The sequence below is a fragment of the Styela clava genome, chromosome 1, assembly GCF_964204865.1.
Source record: "Styela clava chromosome 1, kaStyClav1.hap1.2, whole genome shotgun sequence".
In the NCBI taxonomy this organism is placed as follows: domain Eukaryota; kingdom Metazoa; phylum Chordata; class Ascidiacea; order Stolidobranchia; family Styelidae; genus Styela; species Styela clava.
This window is the reverse complement of record NC_135250.1, coordinates 12,858,792-12,873,204: the sequence shown is the minus strand read 5'-3', so window position 1 is coordinate 12,873,204 and position 14,413 is coordinate 12,858,792. Positions and strand designations below refer to the sequence as shown.

General features: G+C 34.7%; 1 protein-coding gene across 1 annotated transcript in view; it reads left to right on the top strand.

Annotated features, from left to right (window-relative positions):
* The window catches only part of LOC120338112 (uncharacterized), a 95,397-nt gene that overhangs the window by 37,847 nt on the left and 43,137 nt on the right, over positions 1-14,413 (top strand). Inside the window, exons 41-50 of the mRNA XM_078115382.1 lie at positions 355-491; positions 1,001-1,148; positions 1,777-1,891; positions 2,825-2,972; positions 8,295-8,355; positions 9,541-9,729; positions 10,424-10,612; positions 11,450-11,653; positions 12,337-12,507; positions 13,197-13,348. Coding sequence (XP_077971508.1) covers positions 355-491; positions 1,001-1,148; positions 1,777-1,891; positions 2,825-2,972; positions 8,295-8,355; positions 9,541-9,729; positions 10,424-10,612; positions 11,450-11,653; positions 12,337-12,507; positions 13,197-13,348 — 1,514 coding nt within the window. The remainder of the gene's footprint in view (positions 1-354; positions 492-1,000; positions 1,149-1,776; positions 1,892-2,824; positions 2,973-8,294; positions 8,356-9,540; positions 9,730-10,423; positions 10,613-11,449; positions 11,654-12,336; positions 12,508-13,196; positions 13,349-14,413) is intronic.

Sequence of the window (14,413 nt, the reverse complement as noted above, 5' to 3'; positions counted from 1 at the left end):
TTTTGTTTCTTATTCATATTTGACGATAAACAGCCATTGGGCCAAAAGTAAGCAATCAAGGATTTGGCTCCTCAAAATACTACGAGATGTTGATTTTAGTCAAGTTGGCCATCCAAGGCACAATACAGTCTAATCTAGCAGTTTTAATTAAGAAACTTTAATTAGGATTCATATTATGTACAAAACAAAACAACACTTTACTTTCTTGTCAAATTTGTTTTTTACAAATACTGATAATGGAAATATGATACTTGATATTATTTAATATCGTTTCATAGTTATTTTAAATATAGTCGAAACCATATAACTCATTTTTTTATCATTTCATTTTTTATTAATTTTGGATCTTATTAGGAAATGTTTTTCTCATCTGGGAGGGAACACAAGCTGCAGGATCAAGTTACTCGTACAGTGAAGCAGAAAGTAAATGCGAGGAAATGGGAGGGAGAATTGCTACTCAAGAAGAAGTTGATAAAAAAAGTGAATCAGAAGTATGGTTGGCTGGAAAATCTATCCACTAGCAGTCAGATTGAATAAAATTAATGATACTAGGATTTGGTTTATAACTGTTTGGTCTGATTGTTATACCCCAACTTCATTATATTTATTATTACTTTATTATTACTTAGCAATTGTGTACATGTTTGTGCGAGGGTTCTGGATAGGATCAGACTTGCATATTTATCCCAGGGGAAGGGCTTATGTTATGGCGAACAACAGCTCTGTGTTGTACCAGTCAGGTATGAAAATAGTTGACCAGTTATTGGATTCAGATACATGGACTTGATGGTGGCCGAAGTTGTAACCGACCAGTGGTTATGAGAGCCATTCCACAATGGCCAGGACTCAAGCAATCTTTTTGCTTGCACATGTGGCCTGCGGGCCTGGGTTTGGACCACTGTGTTAGATCATCTATCTACTGATACCAGCTTTTTGTTTGGTATCTTGTGCTTCAATTTCTCTTGTGGCAAAATTATGAAACAAATGATTTTGATTTCAGGATGTATCAGCATGTGAGTGTGCTTGGGTTGATGGAAATAAATTAATAAGTGTTCACAGACAAGAATCGAAAGGCTGTGATAAAAGTAATCCACCTGGAGTTAAAATGTGTAATTCACAGTCAAAAGCAGATGTGTTCTGTTATAGAGGTAATTATATGTTTCTTTCAATTTTTTAAATGTGCATGCTTATGCTGCAATTTTCAATGAAATAAATTGAATTTTTAGCAATTTACACGACATTGGAATATTTTTGTCTGACAATGACTCAAATTGGGATGGTTTTAATTAAAATTAATCCAATTTTTTGTTGCTTTTCCATTTTCGTTGAATTTTTTTGAAATTTAGTCGCTATGGAGTGGTTCTTCTATAAATAATTTGTCCTGTATATTTTGTTTCATGTCCCGGATTATTTATAAGAGTGCAAATTGTTTAATTTTATGTTTCCCCAACCATAGATGAATTTACTTGATCTTGGGATGGAATTTTGCTTTATATTTGCTGTTGTATTTCTAATATGCTGATGCTCTTAATTATGTACACATTATAAACTACGGTACTTGAAATAACCAAAACCAAAAGTGCGATTTGCGCATAACAGTAGCTTAAGGATTTATTAAAGATTAAATGAATTAAGTAGTTTTTATACATAAGGAGGGAGGAATAAATAGTACCAAAATACATGAAGGAAGGGATTTGATGAAAAAGATTGGAAACCACTGGTTCAATTGAACAGCAGTGCTCGATTTTGAATTTTATTACTGTCATTTTTTCATAGGGGAGGATATGGATGCATTAGATATGCCTTATGGATTGGCTTTGTTACTAGAGAATACAACACGACAAGGGTTGCAGGAGAAACCCATTGAAGAACCGCATAAGTTGGTGTGTCGGTATGTTAAAATCTCTACAAAATGTTTTCTGTAACTAGCTTTGTATTTCCATGTGGCACAACTTGGTTTGTGATGTACTGTATTTGCACTTCAAGTGTTTCTCCAGCAACACAGTTAATATTGCCTTTAACTTTGCAGACTGTTGCACCCTGGTTACATTTTGTTATGTTTTGAAATTAAGCTTCTTTGAATATTTCATTGTAGATTAGGCTTGCATATAATCAACCAAAATAAAGTCTGTAATTACGATAAAATCCTTTATGTAATGACCCTGTGATCACTAACGATCTACTTGCATTATACGATAAATAAGCTTATACATGGCAAAAAAAAAAGAAAACGGGCGAATTGCTGAGCGAATCAGCAATGCATCTCGAAATCGACAGTTTTCTGAAACTAGTGCAGTCAATAATCACAGAATTTTTGTGGACATAAATTTTCTCTAATTTATAAATCATATGCAAGCCTAGTAGCTATGCCTGTCCGGAAAATATGCCGCAGGAAATCTTGGCGCAGGAATTTTTGTGTCGTTGGAAAATTCGCAGCATAAAAAATCGGCGCAGAGCATTTTGCTGTAAAACAAGTACCGTATTTGTGATAGGATGAAAAATCGCCGCAAGAACACTTTGCTGTATAACAAGTATTTGTTATAAAAACAGTTACCGGTAGGTTTATAAGGTCAGGGTATACTCTTAAAAGACAAATTTTTTTTAAATAAAAAGGTACTTCGAAAAACTGTTTTTATCACAAATACTCATTTTACAGCAAAATACTGCGATTTTTCCTATTCGGCGAAATTTCTTGATACCGTCGTTATGTATCGAACATTAATCTATTCCTCAACACTTCCAACTACTTACAAATCTTGCCTCACTTCGTCTCACCACAGTTACATTATTATTTTCTATTCTGATTATTCCCTTCTTTTTTAAGGAAATTAGCAAGATGGCATTGTCCTCCACCACCTATAATACCTCGTGCTAAAATTATGGAGACAATAGAGACAAGTTACTCTTATCTAGGATTCACTACTTACACCTGCAATGCAGGATTTTGGTTTGAAAGAGGAGTTTTTAGCAAAGTATGTATGATTACCTGTAGATTTCTCTGGTTTGACTAGTTTTACTTTTAATCAGAGTCTCTAAATCTGATAATGTCTGTTATCTGATAAGTTATTAGTAAATTCAATAGATGAATTAACATCTAATATATAATTTAAACTTGTTTTATGGTGACACTGATCAGCCATTATGTCATCAACAATAATCTTCTTATGAGTGGATGAACTGTTCTAGATATATTTTAAATCAATGTCATTTTTTGTAGTTATGATCAAAAATTCAAATTTACATGAATGCATTATGAGTGATTGATTGCTTTTAATGGAAATGGCTCAGCGGTGTGGTTCATCATGCTACGCGTTCTGAATACGCTCGCCACCGCACCTCTGATAACCCTGCATTGGTTCGCAGGTTCGAATCTTACGCAGAGTCTGCTGGACTCCTCGTCGTCGTCTTAAGATAGTTTACTTAACTGCCGGTAGGTTATGGCTTCTTCCACCATTGAGTCCCTGCATCTGAAGAATAATAACTGACTAACTAATCCCATACATGACAGGTAATCGGATGAAAGACCGTGGTCTACCATATGATTAGGCCGTTTCGAGCCTGTCACAAGAAAATATCCTACTATGCAGTGGTAACTCTAAGCAAATTATGAGTGCGAAAGTGCTTCGCAGTCCAAAAAAAAAAGTGCGAAAGTGCTTTTGCCGATTTTAACAAGTTAGGTGCCCTAGCCTTTCATAAAACCCATTTAAAACGGCATAGATACTCGAAAAAGCGCTCCTCCGGTTAATATTATGAATTAAAGAGAAGCCTTTTCGTTAACGGAGTTCCCTTTAAGCGAATTCATGTTTAATTAAAACAAGCGAATTCATCGGCAACGAAATGACATCTGCTAACACCTGCCGCGGACAAAACTTTCATGCAATGTATCAGGTGTCAGTTGCTTACTCGCGTAAACAGCAAAGACTTTCACATTTGTTACTCCTTCCATGTAACAGACACAGGCCGGCTGGAAACCATATTAGTTACAGGGTGGATCGTTTGTACAAATCCGGTGCAAAATAATAGAAGCTAGAAATTCAACTTTTCGATTCATCCCTAAACCTAATCTGATAATTATTAATTTGTGATTTTGAACCACTTTGAAAGTCGCCACCCGCTGTTTTAAAAGATAGGTTAACCTACGTTCCTTCCGAAATATTATGCAGGATACTCCCCTGTATTAGGAGATAGGTTGACCTACTTTCCTTTCAAACTTTTTTCTCCGAAATATTACACAAGATCACTTTGAAAATCCTCCCGTTTCGTGAGCTAGCGTGACCTAATTTCTCATTTACATTTATATTATACTATTTCAGAGCTTACCCAAAGACAAGTAATTTTTAAATGTCCACATGCCTTGGTTTGCGTGCGAGTTAGTTTAAATCAGGCAGAAAACATCATATATTGGCAAAATGTTTAGTAATGTCATGTACTTTCAGCATTCATAAATAGCACTCTTTGTAATGCTGCTGACCTAGTATCAAATATTCGCATCACAACGCCACTTGCGAGGTTTCCATATATTTCAATTACACTAATAGGAACGATGACATCAAAGAGTTTTCTTTTGCGAAGGTACACTAAATATAACGAGGGTGATTCTTGAGAAAAACATGAATATAAAAAATAAACGAATGATATGATAATGGATCCCAAATAATTTTGAGAGTGTCTCGAAATACCAATCCATTTGATAAATAATTTTTATTCGACCACATGAACGCTGATATCCTGAAAATTAATGTTGAAAGAGAATTAAGCATTCTCAGATATCGGACATCCAGTCGCGATATTCAATCGTTCATATGCACAAATCTCACATTAATAGTAATTGCTACCCAAGTTTGTAAATTTTAGAAACCAACAAACAGAAAATAACTAACCTAAAACACAATTAAAATTCAGTCAGCAATAAATTCGTCGCCAAGACGATGCCATACAAAACAAAAAAGATTTGGTCGCGAGAGTTACGTGAGATGACTGCCATTGTTTTTAAGCAGAACGTAAAAAAATTTATAATTAATAAACGGGAGTTACGACGCCCTTTACACATCGTGTGTGTTAAACTTCCCTGGTGTGTACTTTGGTAAGTACTATTATTATTGTACCTATACACCTGTTGGAGTATTTCGGACAATTTCGAATTTAAAATAAATGAAAACCAGACATATAATAAAGACGCAAAAGTAAAATGAACATTTATTGAAAAAGTTATTATTTAAGAAAGACAACATGATCGTACAATTCCGCCAAAACCTCGATGTTCGCAAGTGAGATGATAAATAAATACTTCCCTGTATTCGATCAATTAACTTTAGCGTATCGTTGTTCTGCCAACAAACAGCGGGGTGCAAAATATTTCCGTCCGGTGATATGCTCAAATATTCTCGATATTAATATCATACCCTCGCGTATGTACTTTCTATTAGCTCTTTAGTGATCCCTTCCATCCTTGGCCAAGTCATGTTTCGAATATGTGAACATTTTATTCGACCATACATGGCCGGCGGGATGTTAAAATTGTAAACAAGAGAGAGGTAAAATCAATCGCGAATTTCGTTATAACGGCTCGTTTACGAATTGTTGCGCCTGTTATCGTCGAAAATTATTACATTTGCTGTATTTTGAGGCATTTAAGCAGTAATAATTAGGTCATGACATCATCAAAATCGTCAAGTGAGATCTTGAAATTGCAAATTCCGTAAATAAAATTGCGAATTATTCGGTAACGAATTCAGCTTTAATGACCGTCGGGGTATTGTTTTGTTGAAAATTATTATTAATTTGAGAGCGCCAAAAACATACAGTCCATAACGATGCGACTGCAATTTATATGGTCGCAATTGGTGTGGCGCGTTTATTAATAGTGTAAAATAAATTAAACGAATATCAATTATAACCAAGCCTGTCAGCGTGTTTATTTTCTGTGGGCAGGAATTGTAAAATACCATCTTGAGACTAATTCACTTCTATTATAAAATCTTAATTTTCAGTTATTATCGTTATACAAATAACGTGTGGCAACTTTTTAATTTATCGTCGATCAAAAAACCGCCCCACACTCGTCCAAACGTGTGTCGAGCTTGAACGACAGGAACAGATTCATCGAAGACCTTAATTAGGGAAAATATGTATTTTATTGGGAATGCAAAATAAATGTAACGAAACGCATTTTTTGTGATATAACTTTGTATTTTCGAAAACGTGTTGCCGTGAAAGGTAAAATTTGATCTAAATTAATTGCAAAAATGTTTTATTTTAAATGTAACAAAACACATTTTGCGATATAACCTTGTATTTTCGAAAACGGGTTTCCTGAAAAGTAAAATATGATCTAAATTAATCGCAAAAATGTTTTATTTTAAATGTAACAAAATGTAGCAAAATATGATCTAAATTCACCGTAAATAATGTTTCATTCCAAATGTATCATAACGCATTTTTTTGCGATATAACTTTGTATTTTCGAAAACGGGCGTCACGAAAATTATTAATTTAATGTTTTATCTATCGTCTAACTAACGTCTGGAACACATCATTTTCGGGGAGAACTCTAGCCCGCGAAACGTCATTTAATTTAAAATAGAGAGTGTTTCACGCATTTCAAAACGGAAAATCACCAGTAAGTGGACAGGGATTCGGATTCAGTATTCTATATCCCTGTGTCAGAACTTTCTGAAGAATGGAACAAAGAACCCGTCGAACCGCCGCGGAAGAAGGGGAGTATTTTTTGCACTTATAATTAGGGCGTGACAACATCAAAATCGTCAAGAAACTGGTGAATTTGCAAATTCCATAAATAAAATTGTGAATTGCTCGGTAACATTTTAGCTATAATTATCGCCGGGGTATCGTTTTGTTGAAAACACGTTGAAACTTGAGGGAATTAGTTACAATTAGCGCCTGACCTCTATTAGGCACTCGAGCACTCGAGCCCAATCTTTTTAGCATTAAGTCGCATACGTAAAATATCCTGTAAAAGAAGTGCTGTTCAGTAACGTCATCTCGTCTTATGACCACGCAGAAATGCCTTTATAGCCGAATTATTCAATCACTATTTCAAATCAACATTCAGGATTGGCACAATTTCAGATTTGCGAAGTTTATCACCATAGAAATACATGAGAAAGTTAATTATCGTCTTAATAAATATCTGCATCACGGTATGGACAATAATATTACCATTCGCATAAAATTTGGACGGTAAATTTACAAATCTTGATAGGTAATATTGAAGCCAGCGCAAATGTTAATTTGAGTCCTCAATGTCTTCAACAGCTGTTGCCGATGTGAACGAACGGGTAAACCCGAAATATAAAACTTCGATGTCCGCCGACCCACAAGAATTCATATTTGTAAAAAAGAGAGGGCGGGAATATAGATTACCCAAAACCTGGATATCGCCGCCAAAACGATCGGTGACAAGAACAATTAGTGATTACGACGGAATTAACCAGAAAAAAGTCTTTGTTGCCGATTTTTTAATGTTTCCACCACGTTTATTCGATACTCCTTAAAAATATTCGATTTAAAAAAATATTGAATTTTGCCCACCCCTCCTCGCATATCAATGAGAAATAGTTGTGTAAATATCGCAAAATTCCGGAAAATGCCACGTCCTTTCACCATTGTGATTACAATAAAATGGCACTTAATGGTATTTTGTGAATTTGTTGATTTTGCAAATCTGTGACATTCTGCTAAAAGTTTCGTCTGATTTGAAAATCGTGCAGTTTGGTCACAATTCATCCAAAGTGACTATAACAGGTTACTAACACTTTTTATAGTCAATTTGAATTCACCGATATCATCGATAGTCACATGACCACTCTCGTTCAAAGAAACGCCCCCGGAGCGTTTTTTGCGGGAGAAGCGGAATCCCTGTGCTTGTAAAATAATCATATTATAAACAAGAATTTTGCCGTTAATGCAAAAGCTTTATCTCCTATGTCTGCATCTCATAGGTTAGAATTCCGGTAAATATCGTTATGATATGCAGAATTGAGTTACAAAAGTACCAGTAACTTAATACTCGAAAATATTTGTTAACTTTGAATTTTTATTCCATTCAAAATCGGAAAAAAGTGCTATTTCTCTTCAAAATCGGAAAAAAGTGCTATTTCGCAGTCCCTAAAAAAAGTTGCGAAAGCGCTTCGCAATTTTCGCAAAAAAGTGCGCTAATAGTGAACACTGCTACTATGCTTTATTTGCTGCTTACATTCAACCTCAAAATTTTTTCGAAGCCTTTGCTATAATGAAGATGCCAACAACTGATAATAATGTTTTTATATCTGCAGGTTGTAAGATGTACATATAAACTACATTGGGAACCTGATCCAGCTGACCTGTCATGTGAACGTGAGTAAAATTTCTTAAAAAAGTCTTTAAATTTGTTCTTATAAAAATGAAATATGGATTTGTCAGGTGTTACAGTGTAGTTACTTTAGTTGTTGTATTGTTCTGATTTACTGCCATGCCTGAAAATCTGTCAGAATGACAATGTGTCTGAGCGGCTGCTAAAACGTCTATTGTTACGGCACTTTTTGCATCTTGCTGGTTATCCAATGTTGCGGAAGTAAACAATTAAGTCAATGCTTGAGGAAACATTCATACTTTGGGAAGCCTTTCATTGAATCCCCACTGCTTCTAACAAAACAACCTTTAACAACTGCTGTGATAACTTCGATTAGCAGGGGCCAGAGCTTAGAGAGCAAAGGGCTGCATACAGCTCTGGGGTCGCACGAGTCTCTGGGTCTTAAATAATGTCGTATATACTAGAGATGTATCGGTGTCAGCGATATTGGCCAATTTTTCGGTATCAATAGTGTATCGATATCGGCTAAATGTAGAGTGTAGACCGATATTTTCGATATCTTTAGCTATTCAATATGATCTAGAATGTTTTAAAATTAGATTAGAATACTGATCTTGAAATTATTTTTTGTCTGGATAGATCGTGAACTATGAGCCATACACGTCCCCAACCCGCTACTATAAACACGAATTGAATTCTGACTTGTTTTTAGCGATTTATCAGCCAAATTTGCTCAACTAATATGGCTATTTTCGCTGCCAAATTTTTATAATGACATTCCCAATATTACACAGTAATTATGAAAAAGTATATCAATCGAATATTAGTGGATTTTCTGATGTGTAAAATATCAAATTCGACGTTATATTGGCACATAATCCTGCGCACGTAACTCAATGTATCAGTTTCATAGGATAAGTGGGCTAAACATTTATTTATTTTACCACCAACAGTAGCCCAATCCTATTAGTTTTCTAATTGAACACCAAGATTACTAGCGCCAGTGCTCAATGAATCTGAATCAATTAACGCATTTGGATCCCAAACATCAATTGAGCACAATTGAGCTAATAATTACATAGTATCGGAATAACGGCATTTTTCAAATATTGGCGTATCGGTATCGGCGTTTTTAGTTGGTATCGGATGGGTATCGGCGACAAAAGTGATATCGGTACATCTCTAGTATATACCGGTAACTTATAACTTATATTTTTACTTTCTGATAGCTTTGTACTGCCCTCCTCCTGCAGAAATAGTCAATGCAAATTTGACTGTTCAATCTGTGAATATTCATGGTAAAGCAATATATCATTGTGATTTTGGATATCAATTTGGATGGTCACTGTTTAATTTGGAAGTAACTTGTGAAACTAATGCATATTGGGATCCATCACCAGCTACTCAACAATGTACAGGTAACACATTCATTATTTCAATCCTTAAGGAATGAATTGCCTAGAAAATATTCTTGACCAAAAATAGATGCTAAAATAACATATCGCCTAATGTGTTTTGAAGTACCTTATATCCTTTCATATAAGCCGAGTCTAACTTGAAAAAATCTGTCAAATCGGTCGGCTTATACACGCATAACATTAAAGGAGTAAAAAGTTAAAAAGATCTCTTTGGGGAGTTTGATAGTGAGGATGAATTTGAAGGATCTTGAGACACCTTCTTACCGTTATTGAAAGTAAGACATAACAACTATGGTTATCATTTTCATTAATTCTCTTCTGCAACCATTTGCTGTGATAGGTGCGTACGGCGTGTTGCGATTTGTAGGTTCGGCTCATATGCGAATTTTTATAAATTCATCGTTTTAGGGCCTTTTTTTGGGGGTTTGGCTCATATGCGATATACGGTATATGAAAGATATTGTGTGATGATTTATTTCCTTCTATTTTAATAAAACACTTCATTTTTCCCTTATCGTGCATAAGCACTCTGTTTTCGTTATTTGTTCAATCTTTAATGGATCTTTCGCTAGCGTTGCATCCAATTTGCACTTTTGTGCAGTTCAATGGTTTATATTAGGTGTATAAATATGTATTACAATTTTATTACAGAACTAAACAAAAACTTTTTATTAATATCTTCCTTCTACCTCAGCTGTAACATGTAGACCACCAGCAAGTGTGAAACATGCCACCCATGTAACATATTCATTATCATATCCTTACAATACAACTTATGCCTGTGAACCTGGGTATTGGTTCGAACCTGGGGTATCTGAATGGAATTCAATGTGCAATGGTGATGGAAGATGGAAGCCGGAACCTGAATCTTTACGTTGTTGGGGTTTGATTGATTTTTTGGTTATAGGAGGGGTTAAAAAGGGGTGAAATACAGGGTGATTGAAAAAACAGAACGTATAAATTTCTTAATTCTATGAAAATAAAGAAAGTTTATTGAACACTGGAAATTATGTTTGTATATGATTGTACCCAAAAATTACAGTCACTGGCACAGCCATGGGGCCATTTTGGAGTCTGAACCCTCTCCTGTTAAAATTTTCAAAAAACTGAAAAAGTTGCACATGTGATTTTCAGTAGGTGTTGCATCAGGATTTCCGATCTCTATACCCTCCTTTACCTCTGGTTTTCATAATCTAGAATGCTTAGCACAAATATATGTTCTTTCTAGAACTTTCAAAAGGACATGGTTTTTTTTTTTTTTTTGCTTTTTTTTCCATCACAACCCACTTGGCACAGCCAAATTGTTTCGCAACCCTCAGGCCTCCAGAAAACATTGAAAAAAAAACAATAAAATTGACAAAAAAGATAGAATCTTGGCTTTATACCAGTTATGATGGGTTTCAGTACTGGTTTCAAATCTTTCAAATTTGATCAATATTTTGTTGTAATTGGTGGCGAAATTTTTTTTATCTCACCCTATTGAGCCCTTTGGCGATCCTCAGGACACTCAGTTTGAGGAATCCTGCTTTGATCAATAAATACTCAGTGCACAGTTTTTTAGATCTGATATAAAGCTGCCATCTTCCGTTTGAGTTAAATGTCGTTTAATTAACGGTATATGTAAATTTGAAATTCTGGTGGAATAAACAATTTTTCATACTTTTGTATATTTTTGGAATCAAGAGGTTCTCAAATAATATTAACATCTTATTTTGTTTAGAAATTGTTTGCTTAGCTCCTCCCTATATTCCAAATGTAGTTTGGAATAGATTTGGAGTCAAAAAAATGGACATGTCATGTATGGAAGGGTTCTATTCAATACACATTGATGGAAAAATTGAAGATTATAATGATTGGAACATGACATTAACATGTGAAGATGATGGATTCTGGCATCCTAATCCTGAAGAATATAAGTGTGTAGGTGAGAATATGGCACATTTCATCCACAATTCTGGTGAATGATAGAAATGTTTGATTTCTATGGCCCGACAGAATGGGTCATCGTGGTGCTAGGAGTAGTTTTTAGTTTCTTTGTCTATCGGGCGTCTCCTGGAAATTCAGGTCTCTTTGACTTTTATTTCTTCTTATATTCTTTAAATCATTTTTCGACTTTTTCATTGTATTGTTAATAACTGTTAGACTTATCACTGGTGTCTCCTTTCACCCCAAAATATCTGTTTTTGATTCTCTTTACAGTCTGTATTCCTTTAGTTTATTTCATGTATGGTGAAAAAATACACTACTGATTACTGATATATTTGATTATTCAAAATGTGTGATCATGATTGCAATTTTACCATGAACTTACAGTATTTATATCAAACTTGGGTCTTCTATTTTTAGAAGGGGTCAATTTTATGACAAATTGTAGTATGTAAAAGATAAAAATACTGCATTGATATTTATCAAAAAAATGGGAATACCTATGGGTTTTGATTTTATGACATAAGGTTAAGAAAGAAAGATAATTGTAGCTGGAATCTGAATGTGGCAGAGTGCTTATGGTTGCAGGTCAAATCATGTCTGCAAAAAGTCAAATTTTGCAGCGTACTAAAATCTATTTTATCCAATTTATTCAGGATGATACGTTTTAATATTTTTCAGAATATCAATGTACACGTCCTCCTGATGTACAGGGCGCGAAAAATTCTGCCAATTCAAAAATCATGTTATTTTCTCATGGTTCTACGGTTGAATATCATTGCAAGCTTGGATTCTCAACACGATGGACTTTTACTTTGTACAATCCTCTTGAAGATGTTTGTCTCATGATAGGTAAATTGAAATTGGGGTCATTCAACTGACTTTCCAGTTCCATATAGCAGACCCAATTTATCACAGTGAAAGGTTTCCTGCCAGGGGAAGTTATCCTCCCAGGGAGATATTTGATTGATTTAGGGCAGTGGTTTTCAACCGGGGTTCTGCGGCACCCTGGGGTTTTGCCAATATGGTCCATGGTTTCAGAAGTTTTCATTCAAATTCGAGAGCCTTTATTATTATATGTATATTAATCATTTAAATATAATTAAATACCTGTTAAATTTGCCACTATTATAAATCTTGCTACTTTTCAAATATCATTTTGTTTTGTTGTATTATGTTTTCTTTATGAGTAATTTCATTCACCAAAAAATGATTTTTTAGCATAAGGTGATTAAATTGTTGCACAAGCTTATGGAATGTTGATTGGAGTTCTGCTCCATTAAAAAGGTTGTAAAACACTGCACATCACTTGCTGATAAACCAGTAAAGATTAGACATTAAATGGGAGTGTTTTTATGCGTAACGAGGAGGGGGGGTGAAGAATTTTAGAATAAGCCAAGGTAGAGCGCTCGATGTTTCAAAAAAGGTTGGGAACCTCTGCCTTTGGTGAAGTGAATCCGAGATCATTCACCAGCAATGCCAATATAATTAGGCCAAAGCAAATTTAAATTATTCGATTTGGATATTTCTTATATATATAGATGAAGAAGACGTAGTGTATGCTTCTTCTAGTGCATGTGGAACTTCGTCTGCTCTAAGTACAAGATGGTATTTGAATTCAATGATTCAGGATGTTGATACTGAATTGTGTTTGAGCACAGAAGCTGTTCCTACTGCTGTTGATTCTATACAGGTCTTTGTATCTCTTATATATACCGTGTTTCCCCGAAAACAAGACTGGGTCTTATTTCAATTTTCCACGGAAAAAATAACACTAGGGCTTATTTTTGGGGGATGTCTTATATTTTCATTTATCAAAAACAAAATTACAAAGTAGAGAATTACCAGATTTTCAAATATACAAAACATGAAAACCGATATCCATTTACTTATAAATAAGTTTTTATTCAAAATACCTGCAAAACATGGATTATCAATCATTTTAAATGTGTAGGAGAGACTAAATCAAAAAATGAATTCGTGTTATTGACTAGGTCTTATTTTAAGGGGAAGGCTTCTTATTTTAAGGGAAACGCGGTATGACGCATTGGACAGAACTTGTCCTTTTTGAACAACTTATAGTGTCTTGCAACTGTTGTGTTATAATTTTATGTATGGCACATGCTTGGCTGTTATATGTTATACTGCTGATATGGCGATGTTATAGGATTAAAATGTGTCAAGAGTTAAACAAGTCTATGTAGTCTTAGAACTTTGTTTATCATGAACTACTGGCACTGGCAAATTTTTTTGTGATCCTCAGGAACTAAAATAAAAATAAAGTGGAATTCAATAATACAGGAAATAATATAAAAATACATAGTACCTTTAATGGAACCGATGTGATTGCATATTCTCACACAAAAGGTCGAATCTTGGCTTTATTTTGTTGATAGTGGTTCTGTGTTGTTCCCAAATCTTTCACATTTGATCAATATTTTGTTTTAAAATAAGTGTCGAACGAGATTTTACCGTGACCCACACTGAGACCTTTCGTTACCTACCGGGGCATTGGGATCCACAGTTTGAAGAGCTCAGGTAGGAATTATGGAGGGTACATACAAATAGCACACTAAAACACCTTGTTACCCATCGGGGCGGGGCGTTGGGACCCACAGTTTGGAAAATCCTGCTAGCATTTATGAAAGACACATACAAATGGCACACAAGGACACCCTGTTTAGTCAATCACATTGGGGTGACCACTACAGATCATGTCTACATCCACACAATACCATGTTCATTTTGTTTTTTATCC